This window comes from Leucopleurus acutus (assembly GCF_964270905.1).
Source record: "Leucopleurus acutus genome assembly, chromosome: 1".
NCBI classification, from domain to species: domain Eukaryota; kingdom Metazoa; phylum Chordata; class Mammalia; order Artiodactyla; family Delphinidae; genus Leucopleurus; species Leucopleurus acutus.
In genome coordinates, this window is record NC_139142.1 from 28,160,336 (window position 1) to 28,181,392 (window position 21,057).

At 41.4% G+C, this 21,057-nt stretch overlaps 1 protein-coding gene across 4 annotated transcripts; it reads right to left on the minus strand.

The window, feature by feature from the left end:
* Nucleotides 1–1,204: 1,204 nt before the first annotated feature.
* Nucleotides 1,205–21,026, minus strand: COQ6 (coenzyme Q6, monooxygenase). 4 transcript variants are annotated; one of them, XM_082844113.1, is made up of 12 exons: nucleotides 20,961–21,026; nucleotides 9,668–9,802; nucleotides 8,522–8,580; nucleotides 8,110–8,233; nucleotides 5,571–5,701; nucleotides 4,760–4,867; nucleotides 4,434–4,496; nucleotides 4,129–4,236; nucleotides 2,286–2,488; nucleotides 2,093–2,208; nucleotides 1,760–1,926; nucleotides 1,205–1,314 (listed from the first exon to the last, which is right to left on the minus strand). In XM_082844113.1, the coding sequence occupies exons 3-12, from the start codon at nucleotides 8,549–8,551 to the stop codon at nucleotides 1,285–1,287; spliced, it is 1,080 nt and encodes a 359-aa protein (XP_082700239.1). In that variant the 5' UTR covers nucleotides 8,552–8,580; nucleotides 9,668–9,802; nucleotides 20,961–21,026; the 3' UTR covers nucleotides 1,205–1,284. The 4 variants fall into 4 exon arrangements, with proteins under 4 accessions (XP_082700239.1, XP_082700237.1, XP_082700238.1 ...); XM_082844111.1 differs by lacking the exon at nucleotides 20,961–21,026 and adding an exon at nucleotides 20,786–20,954; XM_082844112.1 differs by lacking the exons at nucleotides 9,668–9,802; nucleotides 20,961–21,026 and adding an exon at nucleotides 8,982–9,034.
* Nucleotides 21,027–21,057: the final 31 nt, after the last annotated feature.

Consider the following 21,057-nt stretch of genomic DNA (forward strand, 5'->3'; position numbering starts at 1 on the left):
GTAAATGTGTTATATATTTCAAATATTAGGACATGGCCTAGCACATAGTGGATTTTGTGTGTTATCATCATCATGTGAAAACACTGGGTTATGGAGGTCCTTGCAAGGTGTGCCTTAAAATTCTTGTCTTGCCTGATTCTGTTTGCATACTTTTGCAGAGTCCATGTTCTTCATACCTGGGCTACCTTTCCATTTTTTTATGAAAGATGACCTTTTTTCCCTACAGTGACCTTTCTGGACTCTGCCAGTAGTCAACACAGCTTTTTCCAGTAGCTGCCATCTTTCATTCTGGGCACATTTTTTTCCTGAGATTCCAGGAAGGTTTGTGACATTCACACTTTTTTAGTATCTTATAAATTTTCCACATTTACCTGAAAAGCTCCCCTGTGGTAACAAATTTTCCATTCCCTAAAAATATTTCCCAAGAATAGCTTAGGTTGGGTCAAAAGCAGACTGTTATCTTCTCCTTTCATCTGCAAATCAGACTTCTGGGCAAGATGTTGTTTGTGGTATACAGATCTAATGGATCCAAAACTCTCTTCGACAGGTATCTCTGGTACTGTGAGGTAACCGCTTCTAAAGTGCACAGTAAAACAACCCACCCCCACCCAGGCTGGCACCAGCCTGCAACCAAACATGAACAAATTCTGCTGCTAATCAGATTTTTCCTTTACTGGTTCCTGAGGTCTTTAAACCTGTGCAATGAAATTATTTATTGTTTTATAACAGAATAGTGGTGTCCCACAGAGGAACCATAAATGAAATATGGTGCTGTGATGGGGAAATAATAACTGGCATTTTAAGATTTGGTTTTCTTTTCAGAAAGTCTAATATACCTATAATAAAGGTTAAAGCAATTTGTGTTTATTTTGCATTCTAGTGTTATTAATTTTAAAACAGCAATTCTAACAAAAATGCATCAATTGACTATTTCTAATTCTTATCTTTATCAAAACTGTATAAATTTACAACCAGCATTTTTTTTTAATTATATAAATCTTCTCTTTAGAAAGGACTGCTAACAAGTGAAAATGAATGAGACAGCACCTTAGCAATTTTTTAGTAATAAAAAGTTCTTTTCAATCAAATCATAGTCTTCCTTTGGGGTTTTTCTCTTGGCTTGGTTGATATGCCCTCCTCACAGAAAATTATCACTCATTATTTGAGCTCCACAGGTCCATTAAGCAGAGAAGAAAAAGAGACTGCAGAATTCTAATGTAAATTTATTAAATTAAATCTTGAAAATACGTGGTGGTCTTGGGAAAAGATCCAGAAGAGGAGCATTCATTTGCTTGCAAAGGCCATAATCTGTTCCTGGAGGAAAAAATGAAACAAAGTGAGTGATACTCTGACATTGTAAAGTATGTGGGCAGGTGAAGATAATACTTTAAAATATCTAAAGTGATTAAAGCAAAAATTTGGCAAAAGTCCCAGATAGATTCTCCTCCTGAGTCCCTCCAAAGTGTCTTTTAATGCAAGTTTCTCAGGAAAGAAGCTGGCCAAGCAGCAAAAGGAGTTTAAGCATCTCTTTACCAGCCCCTATTCACTATTTTAAGCCCTTATATAAAGGTACTGCTTAGATGTGGGCCCTGGCACCAAAAACCTCAGAAGGGATATTTCTGCTCATAACCACGGGGGAAGGTATTCAGATAAAGATGATAATTTTACAGCCAAGAAAATTAATTTAAAGAAACCAAGTCATTGGCGAAGTCATTCCTCAGTGAGCAAGGCTCTTGGAGATCTGGGAGAACTCTCTTACTTTGAGCGGAGACACTGCATTTGTAGCCTGCAAGCCCCACGTCCTGAGCAGCACCAGTGGGGCGGCACTGGTAGAATACAGCCGTTTTAGTAGGTCAGTAGCAGCCAGAAGAGCAGTGTTGTGACGCTGTCTGTCTGTTTCATAAGCTGTGAGGTGACTCATGGAGCCTGAAGGGAAAAGGAAAGGTTAAATCCCTAATTCAGTAGTGAAGTTTTCCTTCCTAGCAAACCAGATACATTTATGTCTACTACATCTAGCTACTGAGGGCCATTTACCTGATCTTCCCGTATTATAGGACCTTGGGATACCTCTCTAAGGTACTTGAATCCTTACCTAAGTCTTTCCCATTGAAGGCTGCAGTCCTGAGGTGATGCAGCAAGCTGGAGATATCCCCAAAGCCCATGTTGGCACCTTGTCCTGCAAGTGGGTGGACTCTGTGGGCTGCATCCCTAAGGATAAAGCAGAGTTCAGGTGTAGCCTCCAGCGCAGAGTGAAAAGGAGTGGCCCTGCTCTGTTATTATCTTACCCAATGAGTGCCAGCCGAGGCCGGACGTACTCAGCAGCATGTCCCAACCCAAGAGGAAACAGTATTCGGCTTTTGGCATCCACCCTGGCTACACTTGGGGGCAGCTGGCGAGCTGAGATCTTAGTGGGCTTCAGAAAGGCAACCGCATACTGCAGCATGGAGCCAGCCGAGTCGATGAAGTCTGTGTGGTTGGCATCACTCCACTGAGTAGCACCAGCCACAAAACAAAGGGAAATTTCATCAGGGACTCCAGCAGGGAATTAAAAATTCAACAAGGCAACCATTTTATAACCACAGCCAAGGTACCTAACACACCTAAACTGATTTGTGTCACTAAAGTGACAAGTCCCTCAAACATGCAAAATGCAACTTCTCATCACTCCCCACAGGCTTTAGGATCAAGCCAAACTGCTCATGAGCTGCCCCTACCTACCTCTGAGCCTCACCTTTCACTAATCCTACCCTCAAAATGCACATGCCAGCCACAAAGTAGCTCACTCTACAACATGCTCTTTCCTCCACACACCCCTCTACTTAGAATGTCCTCCCACTTCTAGTTCACCAGGATAACACCTCAGAGCATGCAGAAGCTGTCACCCCTTTTTGTAAACCTCCCTCCAAACCTTCTGTGTCTTTCTCCTCCATGTTCCCACAGTATCCTATGCATACTCCACCACTGTGTCAAAACTGTCATTTCTATATCTTTCTCCCTCACTTGACTGAGCTTCCTGAAATCAGGGACTATGTCTCATTTGTCCAACTTCAGAGCCTTCTATATAGAAGCACTCATAACTCTTGCTGAATGAATGTACTGCAAAGGCCTATGCCAGGAATATATACTAAACGACCCATAAAGGGTCACCATTTATCTTGGAAGCCACTTCAGTGCGTTCAGTTCTTTTTATTCTTGTTGTTACTACAGAGCAGTGGAGCTTAAGTTCTTCACTGTAAACCAGTGTGAAGTCATTAGCAAGGCAGTAGAGTTTGGTGGTTAAAAGGATAGGGTCAAGGGCCAGCCTGATTTCAGAACCCAGCTTTGCTGCCAGCTGTATGACCTCAGGCAAGTTACCTATCTCTAAGTGAGCAGGATAATAGTACCTACCTCAATGGTTCACTGAATTAAATACATAAATACATGTTAAAAAAACTCTTCACCTGTACCTGGCACATAGTAAGTGCTGGATAAATGTTATCGATCATTATCATTAGTGAATTCAGATAATGTGACATTTGAACTCCAAAAATATTGGTGTCTGTATTATCTAAAGGCTATGTCTACTCCAGTAATAATTACCATTTGTTGAGTACCCTATAATGTACTAGGTATGTTCCAAGCATTTTACATAAATTCTCTTTCTAAGTCTTTAGACTTTTATTACTATTAAACCCTAAGAGGTTGGTGATACTATTTCCATTTTTCAGGAGATTAACAGGTAGAACCAATATTGAACCCATATCTCTCTACAAAGCTTACTCTTAAGCTCACTATGGAAATGTGCTCAGCCCCTCCCCAGAAACACTTCTGATGAATCAGGCTTCAATGGTTCAGGTACTTGGCATCTGTTAAAAATTATCAAAGTATTACAGCTTCAAAAAAAGTTACTTATCCAAGTAACTACCACCCAGGCAGCTGTTTCAGTCAGCATAGCAGCAGCCCTCAACCCTCAGAAGAGCACACAAATTAATTTCTTTGTTGTACATTTTCCTGAGTCCCCTCCTCCACATACTCCACATCAAGTGTTACAGGTTCAAAGGGGCAGCTAGTTGGTTGTTCCTCTTTTCTTACTCAAAACCACCTTTCTGTATCTATCCCAGCAACATATCGTCAGCTGGTGATACTCACAAAGGCAGAGTTAACGGCATCCACAAACTTTTCCTCATCCATGCTGACCAGCTCTGCTGCATGTTCATGGGATGTGGACCAAACCAAGGAACTCAAAGTGTCTGAGAGCTGTGTCAAAAGAACATCAATACCAAGGGCTAAAACCTCTGTTCTTAAGAGCTCTCAAGCACGAAGGAAGACAAGAAGGGGTAACAAAGCTAGCCTGGGCATATTCCCTTGAAACCAGAAAAAGGCTGAGAGAAAATGAAGTTCTAAAAGAGGAAGGCTTGACATGTTTAAGCAGACTAGCCAGAAGGACTCCTTACCGGAAGCAGAGCAATGGGCCCGGAGGGGAGGAATCTCTGCCAAGCTACATTGTTTTCTGTGGCCTACAACGGAGAGGAGAAGAGTTCTTGTGGGAAGTACCCAGTACCAATTATTATTGGTTTTTTTCCTAGGTCATAAGATATCTATATGTATTTTATTTTTTATTTTTTTAACATCTTTATTGGAGTGTAATTGCTTTACAATGGTGTGTTAGTTTCTGCTTTATAACACAGTGACTCAGCTATAGATATACATATATCCCCATATCTCCCCAGTACCAGTTAAACCCGAGCAAGGCCCCCAGATGGTGGACTCAGGATCTTACCTCCGATAAATGCAGAGTAGCCACAACAGCGGACTGGTCATAGTTCCAGCTAACGTTTTGGATTCCAGCGGCCTGCCGTACTACTGAGTTGTGGCCATCTGCACCAATCTGCATGGAGACAAGAGCCTGCTGAGTCTTAAAACCTTTTAATTAACGAAACTGTTCCAGAAGTTTGTCTCTGCCTCCTAAAAGTCTTCTCTAGTTCCCACTGGTGGCAAGCCCGTCTGTGGCAGGTAACTCTTTATCATGCCTGCCTCACTCCCAGCCCCAAGAGGGGTAGCCCTACATATGCGATCCCAGCTTCAATTAACAGACCAAAGCTGGACATCTGATCCAAGAGGTGCCAGCCGTAGGTTAAACTGAGCCAAAGTCTCTTGATATTTGAACTAGAAAGCAATAAGGCAGGCGCTAGAGTTGAAGAATCCTGAAGTAAGGTTGGGAACGGCTGCCATGGAAAAGGGGAAGCTGATGAGCAGAAAGAGAAAAAAATGGGAGATGCAAGGAGATGAACGACTACAGGACTCCTGAGAGGGAAGGAACAGCCTCAATTTCTGACCCTCTGATTCCTGTCCCTGTAAGGCCAGCTATCCTTTATTTCAAGACCTATGATGGTCCAAGAGCTTGCGTCCTGTACAGGATTTACAACAGAACCATCTTAACTGGAGCTGGTTTGAGTGGGTATGGGTCCTTATAACCAAAAGTTTTGCCTAAAATTAACTTTAACTATAGCTTAGATCTAAAACTAGAGACCCTAGAATCTAACAAGATGTGGATATGCGAGACCCCTGGCAAAATAAGAATCTTCAACTACCAACAATTTGGTCTGGAGGATGCTGCCATCACCTAGGGTAATATGAACCCAAGGGCTGGAGTCTGCCATAGAAAATGGATAAGGCCAGGTATAGCTGACTGCTTTGCTCTTGTAGAGAACGGTCACTCGGTCTAGGGAAGTCAAAAGAGAAAAAACAAAACATTAGACAGTTGGCCCACAGGCTAAGGAAAAAACTAAAGCAAAGTCCCAAGACAGCTTATCTTTATCTTATCATTTACTCCTAAACAAGAAGAGTAAAGATCTCAAAAATAACTCATATGATCTATGCTATGGTCTAAGAGCTAATAAATGACAGAGGCCACAGGGATGAATTAGTGTGAGGAAAACAAGGACAAAAAAAAGTAAGCTCTCACTGAACTGTCACCTGCATGAGGCACTCTTCCCATCTTCATGATCCTGCTCCAGTTTCACTCTATGCCTACATGAACCCACATGTGTTTTCAAAGCAAATAGGGTGAGGAATACCACAGACTCAAACAAGTTCTAGATTTCATAAGATTTTTCTTCCCACTGGAAGTCATTTTACTTTTCTGATCATAAAAAGTACATGCTTACTACTTTTACTTTGTGTAAAAGTCTGAACCACAAAGAAAGGTTTAAAAAGGGGGAAAAAAATCACCTTTAATCATACCACTCAGAGACAGCTAGTTAAAGCTTTGTTGTATAGCTTTCCAAACAATTTCCTATGTGTGTATATGCACACACACCCCACACACATACTCACACACACAAGTGGGATCATATGACACACACTTTTTTTCACCAATATATTATGGGACATGTTTCTAAGTGACTATTAGATCTAAATTATCTTTAGGACCTCCCTGGTGGCGCAGTGGTTAAGAATCCGCCTGCCAATGCAGGGGACATGGGTTCAATCCCTGGTCCGGGAAGATCCCACAGGCCGAGGAGCAGCTAAGCCCGTGCACCACAACTACTGAGCCTGCGCTCTAGAGCCGACACGCCACAACTACTGAAGCCTGCGCACCTAGAGCCCGTGCTCCGCAACAAGAGAAGCCACCGCAATGAGAAGTCCATGGACTGCAATGAACAGTAGCTCCTGCTCGCTGCAACCAGAGAAAGCCCGTGCACAGCAACAAAGACCCAACACAGCCAAAAAAATTTAAAAAACAAATAACTAAATAAAAAGAAAGACAATCTAGTTTTAAAATGAGCAAAAGATTTTAAACAGACACTTCTCCAAAGAAGATATACAAATAGGGACTTCCCTCGTGGTCCAGTGTTTAAGAATCCACCTTCCAATGCAGGGGACGCAGGTTCGATCTCTGGTCAGGGAACTAAGATCCCACAAGCCACAGGGCAACTAAGCCCACACACCACAACTAGAGAGAAGCCTGAGCACCGCAACGAAAGATCCCACATGCCACAACTAAGACCCGATACAACCAAAAACAAAAAAAAACCAGATATACAAATAGCCAACAAGTACATGAAAAGACACTCAACATTATTAGTCATCAGGTAAATACAATCAAAACTACGAGATGGGACTTCCCTGGCAGTACAGTGGTTAAGATTCTGTGCTCCCAATGCAGGGGGCACAGGTTCACTCCCTGGTCGGGGAACTGAGATCCCGCGTGCTGTGTGGTGTGGCCAAACAAAATAAACAAAAAAACTACAATGAAATACCACTTCAGTTACTAGGACGGCTATTAAAAAAAAAAAGGTTGAGGGGAATAAAGTGTTGGTGGAGACATTGGAACCCTTATATATTGTTGGTGGGAAAGGGACATGGTAGAGCCTCTTTAAAGTTTGGCAGTTTATGAAAATGTTAAACATAGAATTATTACATGACCCAGCAATTCTACTCCTAAGTATCCACCCAGCAGAAATGAAACATGTCCACACAAAACCTTGTCCATAAATGTTCATAGCTTTATTCACAATCACCAAAAAGTGGAAACAACCCAAAATGTCCATCAGCTGATGAATGGATAAACAAAATGTGATATATCCACACAATTAAATACTATTGGGCAGTAAAAAAGACTGGAGTACTGATACATACTACAACATGAATGAGTCTCAAAAATGCATTTAGTGAGAGAAGTCAGACATTAAAAAATACATATTGTATCATTCTATCTACATGAAATGTCCAGAATAGGCAAATCTCAAAAAACAGAAAGTAGATTAGTGGTGCCAGGGGCTAGGAGTGGGAATGGGGAATGACTGTAAACAGGTACGAGGTTTACTTCTGAGTAATAGGAATGTTCTATAATCATATTGTGGTGATGGTGGCACAACTCTATAAATAGATTGAAAAATCACTGAATTGTACACTTAAAATCAGTGAATTACTGGTATGTAAGTTATACCTGAATAAAGCTGTTTAAAAAAAAAAGAGAGAGAAAGAACATCCCTGAGATAACTGTTAGAGGGCTTCTTTATGGTGGACAGCAGTATCTGTAGAAGGGATCCTTCCAGCAAGTCCCAGAATAACTCTTAGTTCATCTTCCAGAAAGTGAGTGGAAGATGGAAGAGATAGATACCTCACCTGACACAGCCTCCAGCTGCTTAGTGAGAGCATGCATGATGACATTGTTCTCCACTATACAGCCCATGTCATCTAAATTATCCTTATCGAACATTATCAGAGCTTCTGAGCAGGCATCCCACACCTGGAAACACAAAGGGAAAATTTGTATTACAACCCAAGGAAAAGGAAATATTACTCCAGTCAAACTGAGCATTGACTGAAGCAAGAAAACCACAGTTTGTCAGTCCCTCTGGCGGGAAGTATAAGGTGGGAAGAAAATTCTCTCATGAATGCTTCCCTCCTACTTCCTTTGACTAAGTGTAAACTCTGTCTGAATTCCTCCCACATTTACAGAAAACCTGGAGAATGTGAACTCCAATATCTTAACTCAAGATAAACCAAGATAAGCCAAAGGTGGTAAAGGAGGCACCTGCATTCGCCGAAAGGCTCTGTATCTCATGTTGCAGATGTGGTCCCAGGCACCAAAACCTACAAAAGAAAGGAGTTATATATAGACCAAAGCAACCTGATGGGCATCCCTCCTGGGTTCCCTTTCTCTCTCCTTCCTGTTAAGTAAGAGGTTGTTTTCAGTGTTCTCCAATAATAGGGAAATACTCTTCACTTCTATCCTGTTTGATGCTAGGAGCTAAGCTACTCTGTTCCCCAGTTCAGAATATACAGCATGAAAAAGACCCAGCTTTCATGATCAAAGGTCAAATCACATTAAAGTGGGGGAAATAATAAAGTGGGGGAAATAAACCAAATCCGTATTTTCTTTTCCTTCATCATCCTATTGAGGATACAAACTCCCTGGATAAAGACTATTTTTTGCTTAATTCCAGAGCACTAAACCGATTCATTCATTGAGGAAATATTTATTGAGCACTTACTATGTGCCAGATACACTTCTAGGTACTGAGCATAAAGCGGGAAACCAAACAGACAAATCTCTGCCCTTCAGCAGCTGACATTCTAGTTGGAGAGATAGACAATTAAAAAAAAATTCATAATAAAATGTCAGGTAGTGTTATAAAGAAAAATAAAGCAGTATAAGGAGCTAGAGAGTCATGCAAGAGTTTAATTTTAGATGGGGTGTTTCTAGATAGGATGGCTTGAGGGAGTAACATTTGACAAAGACCTTAAGATAATTTGCTAACTGGTTCCAGGTGTACACATCCACCTACACCCTACGAGCACTTAGCATTCAGGCTCCCCAGCCCCCTATAGGGCTGACTCTGGAAATGAAGAGTATGCGTTACTAGAAGCAAATGATCGTAATTAGTTCATATAGTTTCAATTCCACCAATTCATCATGACCCAACGTCACAAATGATGTCTACATGGAGAGCCACATGTCCCAGAGATGTCTTCCTCAGACTGCGAGTTGACACACGAACAATTCCAGGGGTCCTCATCTTCGACTATGTACTAGACTTACCAACCCCACCCTCCTCTTCCCACCCATCTCAGTGAGCTCCCTCCTCGCCAGATGCTCTGCTGACTCTGCTCTATGGGGCACACTGGAAAGTCAAGAGAGACAGGAGATTGGTTCTACGACAGAGGATCTTCTACTCACTACTGAGAAGGGTTGCGGAGCCAGGGGAAATGGAGCTGACCCTATTGCTGTAAGTTTCTGGCAATTTCCCCAGTACTTTCTTTGGACCTGCTTCTAGCAACAGGATTTTCTTGTCACAAAAGTGAATATCATATCCTAAAAAAAAAAAAAAGAACAAAATGTTATATCATTTTAGGAAAATCAGAATTTATTCTCTTTCTCATTTCCAAGAGAAGCAACATATTAACTAATCCCTTAGCCCTCAGGATACAAATTTCTTACACACATAAAAAGGAAAACAACATGTGGAGTCCTAAGCAATAACGTATACTATCATTTCAGTCATGCAAAGCACCCTGCCCATGGTGGTAAGGCCTCTCTAGACAGTCTAACACCTGCCATGTGCAAAGACACAAATAATGGCAAAACCCATAGCAAGTGAATAGACTGTCCTAGAAAGGAAAAATGAAGAAAGGAAGGCTGTAGTATTTAGACACCAGATATTTACAATCTACAAAGTATTAAGTCACTAAAAATTACAAATCCTGTTCAATAGAAAAATGGGGTTAATAAACAAAATTCATTGCGGCCTCAAGATTAAGTCAAAGATAAAGAGCTTGTGAAAGAAAAGGGGGCCAAAAAATAACATCAACTGTGCCTAAAAATCTGGTCCTAAAACATCTGTATAGTGAAGTAAAAAGAGGACTTGGAGACTCTGTTACTGGGTCACTGCAGCACAAACACAAGTCCTTCCACAGTGTCTCAGAGAACGGTGCAGGGAAAAGATAAGCAGTGAGTTGCATGTGACAGAATTTACCAGAGAAGAAACACTGCAGGTTTTACTTAGTAACGGTGAGAGAAACCCCAAAGACCCTGACCCCTCTTTTTATTTTGGAATCTAAATGAGAAGAAAGGCACTATTATTACATACAACAAAGAAAGTGTGAAAATCAAGGCTGGCTCCAGTCAAAAAGGAGTGAACTGCGCTGAACCCACCAGGTCAGCATGGCGCTTCCTGTCGTGCGGCAGCACCTGAGTAGCAGTTCTGCCATGGAGGATGGGAGAGGGGCCGTGCCCACAGACAGGACTACTTTCTGGTCCATCACATCTCTAGGCTTTGATCTAACAGAAGCCACTGCAACCGAATGCTGCCTGCCACCAGCTCCCTACGGCTCCTACTCCCTGAAGCCTCACCTCCCCAGCAGTCCTCTTAGTACCACACCTGCACACCTCCACCCCCAGGATAGGTCAGTTGCTTGCTCCTCTAGGGTAGCTTTCATTTCATTCTTCCTTCTGTTAGTTATTTACAAATCTTTTTCCTTTGCTAGATTCTAAATTCCTTGGAGGCCAGGAATCATTTCTTTTCCTATCGCTGTACATCCCCAGCAGCAAACTGCTGTTATCTCCTCAATCCATAAAATAGATAATGTCTTAACAGACATTTTTGTTAAATGAGAAACCAGGAAATATATAAGAAAACAGTTAGATTTCCATCCTATATTTGCTCTGGTGAGTAGAAATAGAAAAATTATAAAAATATCTATTTTAGGCTATAATACCATTACAGTTAAAGGCACAAACATATATATGACTTAGCTATTGACTGAATTAAATGAAATTATAAATTGTAGGTGACTATCTAAATTTTAACCTTGAAATCACTTCACTCTATATAGAATCCAAGTTAATTTTGATTTATCAAATAACAACCTAGAACCATAAATTAATAACCTGTCACTCTTTTATGAATAACAGTAGGTTATTATATTAAGAATGTTTACTTTTTTCCTGTATATCTATAAGCAAAGTTCCATAGAATCACTATTATCATTATCATCATCACTGCTAATGTTTATTAACACCTATATGCCAGGTACAATTATATATGATTTACTGTAGTATCATCTGATATAATCCATACCACAATTTTATGAAGAAAGAAAAGCTATTTTGCTCTAATTTTAGAGATGAGAAAAACCAATGTACAGAAATTGTGAGTAATTTATATAATTCCACCCAAATAGAACCTATTGGAGACAAGACTAAGGATTCAAATACATGTAATCTTATATGGACACTTGTTTCTTCACCATTTAACTTCCTTTAAAAGAAAGTTCCTTCTTATTTAAGAAAATCAGAAAAACAATCAGGAGGGAGATTGGTTCAAGATGGCGGAGTAGAAGGACGTGCTCTCACTTCTCTTGTGAGAGCACCAGAATCACAACTAACTGCTGAACAATCATCGACAGGAAGACACTGGAACTCACCAAAAAAGATACCCCACATCCAAAGACAAAGGAGAAGCCACAATGAGATGGTAGGAGGGGTGCAATCACAATAAAATCAAATCCCGTAACTGCTGGGTGGGTGACTCACAAACTGGAGAACACTTATACCACAGAAGCCCACCCACTGGAGTGAAGGGTCTGAGCCCCATGTCAGGCTTCCCAACCTGGGGGTCCAGAAATGGGAGGAGGAATTCCTAGAGAATCAGACTTTGAAGGCTAGTGGGATTTGACTGCAGGACTTCGACAGGACTGGAGGAAACAGGGACTCCACTCTTGGAGGGCACACACAAAGTAGTGTGTGCATCGGGACCAAGGGGAAGGAGCAGTGACCCCATAGGTAGGTCTGGAGACTGAACCAGACCTACCTGCTAGTGTTGGAAGGTCTCCTGCAGAGGCGGGGGGTGGCTGTGTCTCACTGTGAGGACAAGGACACTGGCAGCAGAAGTTCTGGGAAGTACTCCTTGGCGTGAGCCCTCCCAGAGTCCGCCATTAGCCCCAACAAAGAGCCCGGGTAGGCTCCACTGTTGGGCCACCTCAGGCCAAACAACCAGCAGGGAGGGAACCCAGCCCCACCCATCAGCAGACAAGCAGATTAAAGTTTTACTGAGCTCTGCCCACCAAAGCAACAGCCAGCTCTACCCACCACCAGTCCCTCCCATCAGGAAACTTGCACAAGCCTCTTAGACAGCCTCATCCACCAGAAGGCACAGAGCAGAAGCAAGAAGAACTACAACCCTGCAGCCTGTGGAACAAAAACCACATTCACAGAAAGACAGACAAGATGAAAAGGCAGAGGGCTATGTACCAGATGAAGGAACAAGATAAAACCCCAGAAAAACAACTAAATGAAGTGGAGATAGGCAAGCTTCCAGAAAAAGAATTCAGAATAATGATAGTGAAGATGATCCAGGACCTCGGAAAAAGAATGGAGGCAAAGGTTGAAAAGATGCAAGAAATGTTTAACAAAGATCTAGAAGAATTAAAGAACAAACAAACACAGATGAACAATACAATAACTGAAATGAAAACTACACTAGAAGGAATCAATAGCAGAATAACTGAGGAAGAAGAACGGATAAGTGACCTGGAAGACAAAATGGTGGAATTCACTTCTGCCGAACAGAATAAAGAAAAAAGAATGAAAAGAAATGCAGACAGCCTAAGAGACCTCTGGGACAATATTAAATGCAGCAACATTCGCATTATAGGGGTCCCAGAAGGAGAAGAGAGAGAGAAAGGACCTGAGAAAATATTTGAAGAGATTATAGTCGAAAACTTCCCTAACATGGGAAAGGAAGGAGCCACCCAAGTCTAGGAAGTGCAGAGAGTCCCATACAGGATAAACCCAAGGAGAAACACGCCAAGTCACATAGTAATCAAACTGACAAAAATTAAAGACAAAGAAAAATTATTGAAAGCAGCAATGGAAAAACAACAAATAACATACAAGGGAACTCCCATAAGGTTAACAGCTGATTTTTCAGCAGAAACTCTACAAGCCAGAAGGGAGTGGCATGATATACTTAAAGTGATGAAAGGGAAGAAACTACAACCAAGATTACTCTACCCCACAAGGATCTCATTCAGATTTGAGGGAGAAATCAAAAGCTTTACAGACAAGCAAAAGCTAAGAGAATTCAGCACCACCAAACCAACAAATGCTAAAGGAACTTCTCTAAGTGGGCAACACAAGGGAAGAAAAGGACCTACAGAAACAAACCCAAAACAATAAAGAAAATGATAACAGGAACATATATATCAATAATTACCTTAAACATGAATGAATTAAATGCTCCAACCAAAAAGACACAGGCTTGCTGAATGCATACAAAAACAAGACCCATAAATATGCTGTCTTTACAAAAGACCCACTTCAGACCTAGGGACACATTCAGACTGAAAGTGAGGGTATTGAGAAAGATCTTCCATGCAAATGGAAATCAAAAGAAAGCTGGAGGGGGCTTCCCTGGTGGCGCAGTGGTTGAGAGTCCACCTGCCGATGCAGGGGACACGGGTTCGTGCCCCAGTCCGGGAAGATCCCACATGCTGTGGAGCAGCTAGGCCCGTGAGCTATGGCCACCGAGCCTGCACGTCCGGAGCCTGTGCTCCGCAATGGGAGAGGCCACAACAGTGAGAGGTCCGTGTACCGCAAAAAAAAAAAAAAAAAAACACATGCACCCCAGTGTTCATTGCTGCACTATTTACAATAGCCAGGTCATGGAAGCAACCTAAATGCCCATCAACAGATGAACAGATAAAGAAGATGTGGTATATATATACAATGGAATATTACTCAGCCATAGAAAGGAACGAAATTGGGTCATTTGTAGAGATGTGGATGAATCTAGAGACTGTCATACAGAGTGAAGTAAGTCAGAAAGAGAAAAACAAATATCGTATATTAACGCATATATGTGAAACCTAGAAGAATGATACAGATGAACCGGTTTGCAGGGCAGAAATTGAGACACAGATGTAGAGAACAAACCTATGGACACCAAGGGGCGAAGCATCGGTGGGTGGGGGTAGGGGTGTGATGAACTGGGAGATTGGAATTGACCTGTATACACTAATGTGTATAAAATGGATGACTCATAAGAACCTGTCGTATAAAAAAATAAATAAAATAAAATTCAGAAAAAAAAAGAATAAAAACAAACAAACAAAACAATCAGGAGAAAATTTGGTGAGAGAATATTCAGAAGTGACAACAACTAAAAAGAAGTTTCTGAAATGGAAGTAAGTTTAGTCTGTTCTAGAAATATGCTGTCCACTAAAAATAATAGAATATGAAAATAATAAAAATAATGTGACACGTAATTTTAAATTTTCTAGAAGACACATTTAAAAAGTAAAAATAAAGTGGTTAATTACATTAGTTAATTTTGCTTTAGTTTATCTAATATATCCAAAATTATAGCATTATGAATATTAACAATGACAAAATTGAGATATTTTACATTAATTTTTATACTGCCTTTGAAATGTGGTATGTATTTTACACTTACAGAACAAATGCATTTAGATTAGAATATGGTAAATATGGTATCATATTTTAAGTGATTGGTAGTCATGTGTGACTGGTAGCTACCATAATGGACAATGCAGCTCTAGAGACTGAAGGGTGACCTACGGTGCCTAACGGTGACTACGGAAGAGAATGGATCAAGGTGAATTTGGAGAGAGAGATAATATACAGATCAAATAGTGCCTTCTAGACACTGGCAGGAAATTTGGACCATATCCCAACTACAGTAGGAGTCACTGGAGGGTTTTCAGTAGATTGAGATGATGTGATCACTGCCTGTTCTAGTCCAGCTGGGCTGTTATATCAAAACACCACAGAAAAAAAAAAAAGAAAATCAGAAACTCTGGATTTTAATCCCAGCTTTCACTGTTTCTAGCTTTATGACATAGTACAGTCAGCTCATCACCTACAAATGCATGTATAACATTATATATGTTATAAATTTCCTTTAGTCAAAAAAAATTAGGGACTTCCCTGGTGGCTCAGTAGTTAAGAATCCGCCTGTTAATGCAGGGGACACAGGTTCAAGCCCTGGTCCAGGAAGATCCCACATGCCACAGAGCCACAACTACTGAAGCCCACGTGCTCTAGGGCCTGTGCTTTGCAACAAGAGAAGCCACTGCAATGAGAAGTACGTGCACCTCAAAGAAGAGTAGTCCCCGCTCGCCACAACTAGAGAAAGCCCATGTGCAGCAACGAAGACCCAACACAGCCAAAAATAAATAAATAAAATAAATTAAAAAATTAGATTTCCAAGCACATAAAATATAGCCAGGTCCAATATTTTATTTTATTTTTCAATATTTTATTTTTTAGCTATTTAATATAACATTTTAGGGGTTCCCTAGTCGTGCAGTGATTAAGAATCCACCTGCCAATGCAGGGGACATGGTTTCAACCCCTGGTCCAGGAAGATCCCACATGCTACAGAGCACCTAAGCCCGTTCGCCACAACTACTGAGCCTGCGCTCTAGAGCACATGAGCCACAACTACTGAGCCCGTGTGCCACAACTACTGAAGCCCACGTGCCTAGAGTCTGTGCTTCACAAGAGAAGCCATCCCAATGAGAAGCCCATGCACCGCAACGACGAGTATCCCCTGCTCTCCGCAACTAGAGAAAGCCCACACGCAGCAATGAAGACCCAACACAGGCAAAAATAAATAAATAAACATTTTAAAAATTTATAAAAAAATAATGTAACATTTTAGGAAACTAGCTTGGAGAAAAAATATTAGAGAATATCACTTACAAATAACAATGTGAGAGGGAAATATAGGTATTTCAAGGATAAAACATAAACTAATGTGAGTTTGAAGAAGAAAAGAATCAAGGAAAACATAAAAACTGACCTATACGGAAATATGAAGAGCCAGCTGGAAATTTTTCACTTTTAAAGCAGCTGTCTAAAACTAAGTGGATGTTGAATTATAAAGGTTGATCAGCATATAAACTATTGACAAAGAATATCCTTTGGGATTCATGCCATGATGATCAAGGGGAGACAGTAGCATGCACTAAATCCCAAGCAGGTAGTTTACTTGACTCCACAGGCACCTGCTCAAGGACAGAGTCTCCTCACAGTGTTCAGCTCCATCTATTTTATAGGAAAAAAGCAGAGGCTTGCTCACTGAATAAATTGAATGAAAGATTTCCAAACCTTCCCCCTGCCCCCCGAGAGGTTCAACTTTCATGTTTTAACATTCAGTATCTTCTCTGAGCTTTTTTTTTTTTTTTTTTTTTTTTGCAGTATGCGGGCCTCTCACTGTTGTGGCCTCTCCCGTTGCGGAAGCACAGGCTCTGGACGCACAGGCCCAGCGGCCGTGGCTCACGGGCCCAGCCGCTCTGCGGCATGTGGGATCTTCCCGTACATGTCCCCTGCATCGGCAGGCGGACTCTCACCCACTGCACCACCAGGGAAGCCCATTCTCTGAGCTTTTGAGTGTGAATGTTTCTTTTGTAAACCTATGCTTGGTAGTTTTGACTGACTTAGAGTCAGTGATTCTTACATCCTGGTGTACTCGGCCCATGACCTTTTTCTTTTGTAACCTTATACAGAGCATTCTGTATTGTCAGTATCTGTTTAAAGTCAGCCCTGACTTTAAGAATTTATACTTTTGGGACTTCCCTGGTGGCACAGTGGTTACGAATCTGCCTGCCAATGCAGGGGACACGGGTTCGATCCCTGGTCCTCCCACATGCTGCGGAGGAACTAAGTCCGTGCACCACAACTACTGAGCCCGCGTGCTGCAACTACTGAAGCCCACGCAGCTAGAGCCTGCGCTCTACAACAAGAGAAGCCACCGCAATGAGAAGCCCGCGCACCACAATGAAGAGTAGCCCCCGCTCGCCACAACTAGAGAAAGCCCGTGTGCAGCAACGAAGACCCAACGCAGCCAAAAATAAATTAATTTAAAAAAAAATTTACACTTCTAAGGAAAACAGAAAAATAAACAATTACAATACAGAATTTTGTAAGTTTATAAAAGAATTGCTGCTTTCCCTCCTTGAAATGTGGATAAATGGGGATGAGAAAAAGAACAATATAGGAAGGAAAAAAAGTTATACAAAGAAGATAGCAAAACACCAAATTTTAACAAAATTAACAAAAATTTAGTAAAACTAAAAAAATTTTTCAGATACATATCATACAAAATTGTATAAAAAGTTAGGAGGTGAAGTCACTACAAGACAATTAAGCCTTCCCAGTGTTTTTCATTCTCAAAGTGTGGTCTTCAGATCTCCTGCATCCATCTCTGGAGATTATTTGTTAAAAATACAGGCTCCAAAAAAAAAAAAAAAAAATACAGGCTCCTGGGCCCCACCTGGACAAACTGAGTCAGAGTCACTGGAAGTGGAACCTGGAATCCTCATTTTAAAAATATGCTCCACAAACTGGTAACAACGATTGCCTATGAGGAGAATTGGATGGCTAACAATTAGAAATGGAAGTCTTTCTATACATTCTTTATACTATATATCCTATGCACTTTTGTATTTCAAAATTCTTATGTGTTATGTCCCTGTCTTAGTTACTCAAAGCCCAAAACCAAAACCAAACCAAAAAACCCAGATGATTCTTAAACATGCTCAAGCTTGAGAAGCACCATTATAGTCCATTTACCGATAGGTAAAACCAAAATGGCTGTCAGGTAGCAAGGGTATATATGTCAGAAAGTCTTGTCAGTCTCAAAAAGGATTTGTGTTTCCTAATTACCAACTTTTGAGAGCAAGTTACTTAACCTTTCTGAGCTTTAGCTTTCTTATCTGCACAATCTAAAATCAAGAGTATTATGACAATTAAATAAAATATAGGGAATTCCCTGGCAGTCCAGTGGTTAGGACTCGGCACTCTCACTGCTGGGCCCAGGTTCAATCCCTGGTCGGGATCTAAGATCCTGAAAGCCACTTGGCACAGAAAACAAAAAAAGTATGTGTGTGTATATATATATATATATATATATATATATATATATACACACACACACACACATACATATATATGTATGTATATATATGCAAAATACTTTGAAAGATGCCTATCTATAGCAAGTGCTCAATAACTGATAACTGTTTTACAAAATTACTTTGAGACTCAAGCCCATTAGCTCATACAAAGCACTGCTTCCCACCAGTTTCCTAGAAAAGGAACTTCCTAGGGAAGATGTGACTAACACCCCAGAACTGAAATCAGAAAAGACTTTCTCACTGTTAGTGACCTTTAACTTGTGAAGCCAGAAAACTCAAATCCAATTTCTTAAAGTCACAGTACAGTTGTTAAAAGCAAAAGAATTTGGTTGCCTGGGTTCAAATTCTGACTCTGCCTGGTGTGAGACTCTGGTCCTTACTTAACCTCGTTTCTTCATATAAAAGATGAAACTATCTACCCCACAAGGTAGTGGAGCAGCCTAAACTACACATGTAAAAGCAAAGTCCTTACCTTAACTTGCATACAATGTTTAACTCAAAGTGGATCATAGCCTTAAATGTAAGAGCTAAACGTATAAAACTCTTAGAAGAAAACACAGAAGCGAAACTTTGTGACTTTGGGTTAGATAATGATTTCTTAGATATGACACCATAGCACAAGTGGTAAGAGACTGATAAGCTGGACTTCATCAAAATTAAAAACTTCTGTGCTTCAAAGGACACCATCAAGAAAGTGAAAAAACAACCCACAAAATGGGAGAACATATTTGCAAATCATTTATCTGATAAGGGGCTTGTACCCAGAATACATAAAAAACTCTTACAACTCAATAATAAAAAGACAAATAGCCCAGTTTAAAAATGGGCAAAGGTTCTGAATATACATTTCTCCAAAGACATACAAATGACCAATAAACATATGAAAGAATATTCAACATCATTAGTCATTAGGGAAATGCAAATCAAAACCAGAAGGTATCACCTCACACTCACTAGCATAACCAGTAAGAAAAAGACAGTAACAGTGCTGTCCAGGACGTGGAGAAATTAGACCCCTCGGGACTTCCCTGGTGGTGCAGTGGTTAAGAATCCGCTTGCCAATGCAGGGGACACGGTTTCGAGCTCTGGTCTGGGAAGATCCCACATGCTGAGGAGCAACTAAGCCTGTGTGCCACAACTACTGAGCCTGCGCTCTACAGCCTGCGACCATAACTACTGAGGCCTGCGCGCCTAGAGTCCGTGCTCCACAACGAGAAGCCACTTCAATGAGAAGCTCGCACACCGCAATGAGAAGCCCGCGCACCACAACGAAGAGTAGCCCCTGCTCACCGCAACTAGAGAAAGCCTGCGTGCAGCAACAGACCCAACGCAGCCAAAAATAAATAAATGAATGAATGAATAATGAAAAAAATTAAGAAATGCCTTTCTTTCTAAAAAAAAGAAAGAAAGAAAGAAATTAGACCCCTCATTTATTGCTGGTGGGAATGTAAAATAGTGCAGCCACTCTGGAACACAGTCAGTTCTTCAAAATGTTAAACACAGAGTTTACCATATGACCCTGCAAATCCACTCCTAGGAGTATATCCAAGATAACCAAAAATATATGCTTACACAAAAGCTTGTACAGAAAATGACAGTAGCATTATTTGTTATAGCCCCAAAGTGAAAACGACTCAAACGTCCATCACCTGATGAATTGATAAACAAAATGTGCTATATCCACACAAAATATTACTAAGCCATAAAAAGGAACGAAGTACTGGCACATGCAACCTGGATGAACTCTGAAAACATTAAGCAGATTCCATGTCTATGGAAATGTCCAGAAAAAGCCAAGCTATAGAGATATAAAGTACATGAGTGGTTGCCAGGAGCTGAGGAGATTGGGGGGACATGGGCAGTGATTACTAATGGGTTTGGGTTCCTTTTGGGGGTGATAAAAATGTTCTAAAATTTATTGTGGCAATGGCTGCACAACTCTTGTGACTACGCTAAAAATCATTAAATTCTATGCTTTAAATGGGTAAACTTTATGGTATGCAAATTATATCTCAATGAAGCTGTTTAAAAAACAACATCAACAAAAAACTGCCTAGCCTAGCTCAATAGACAATCCCTGATTACTTCCAACTGTGTCCAGAACTAAATAACCCTGGGCGGGTCTGTTTCCCCACGCTTTGGAAGGACTCCTAAGGAGTCCCTCCCACTTTTGACCCTTCGGAATCCTGAAGGAACAAACGTTTGCCCCCGAGGTTCTGGGGTTCCTCTGGGCAGGGAATGGACCACAAGATCTACAACGCTTAGACCTTGGTCAAACAGTGCCAGGGCTCACACGGTCCTCATCGTTCCTCTACGGCCCCGCTCCCCGCCGCTATCGGCCTGGAGATGCGCTTACCCAAGGCACAAGCCATAGCGGCGCCCACCAGGCCTCCTCCGGACACCACCACATCGTACACGGTGTCTGACGAGGCGCCGGCCCACCTCCGGCAGGAGACCAGCGGGCCCCTCCGGGCAGCGGCAGGGGCAGTCCCCCACCGGATCCTAGCCAGCCGGGCCGCCATAGTCCTGACCTGCACCGTAATTGGCGTCCCGCTGGGCTCGCCTGGGGTTAGCACTTCCGGAGCAGAGCTCTCCAGTCACAGGCCGCTTGAGCCGCCACCTCAAAAC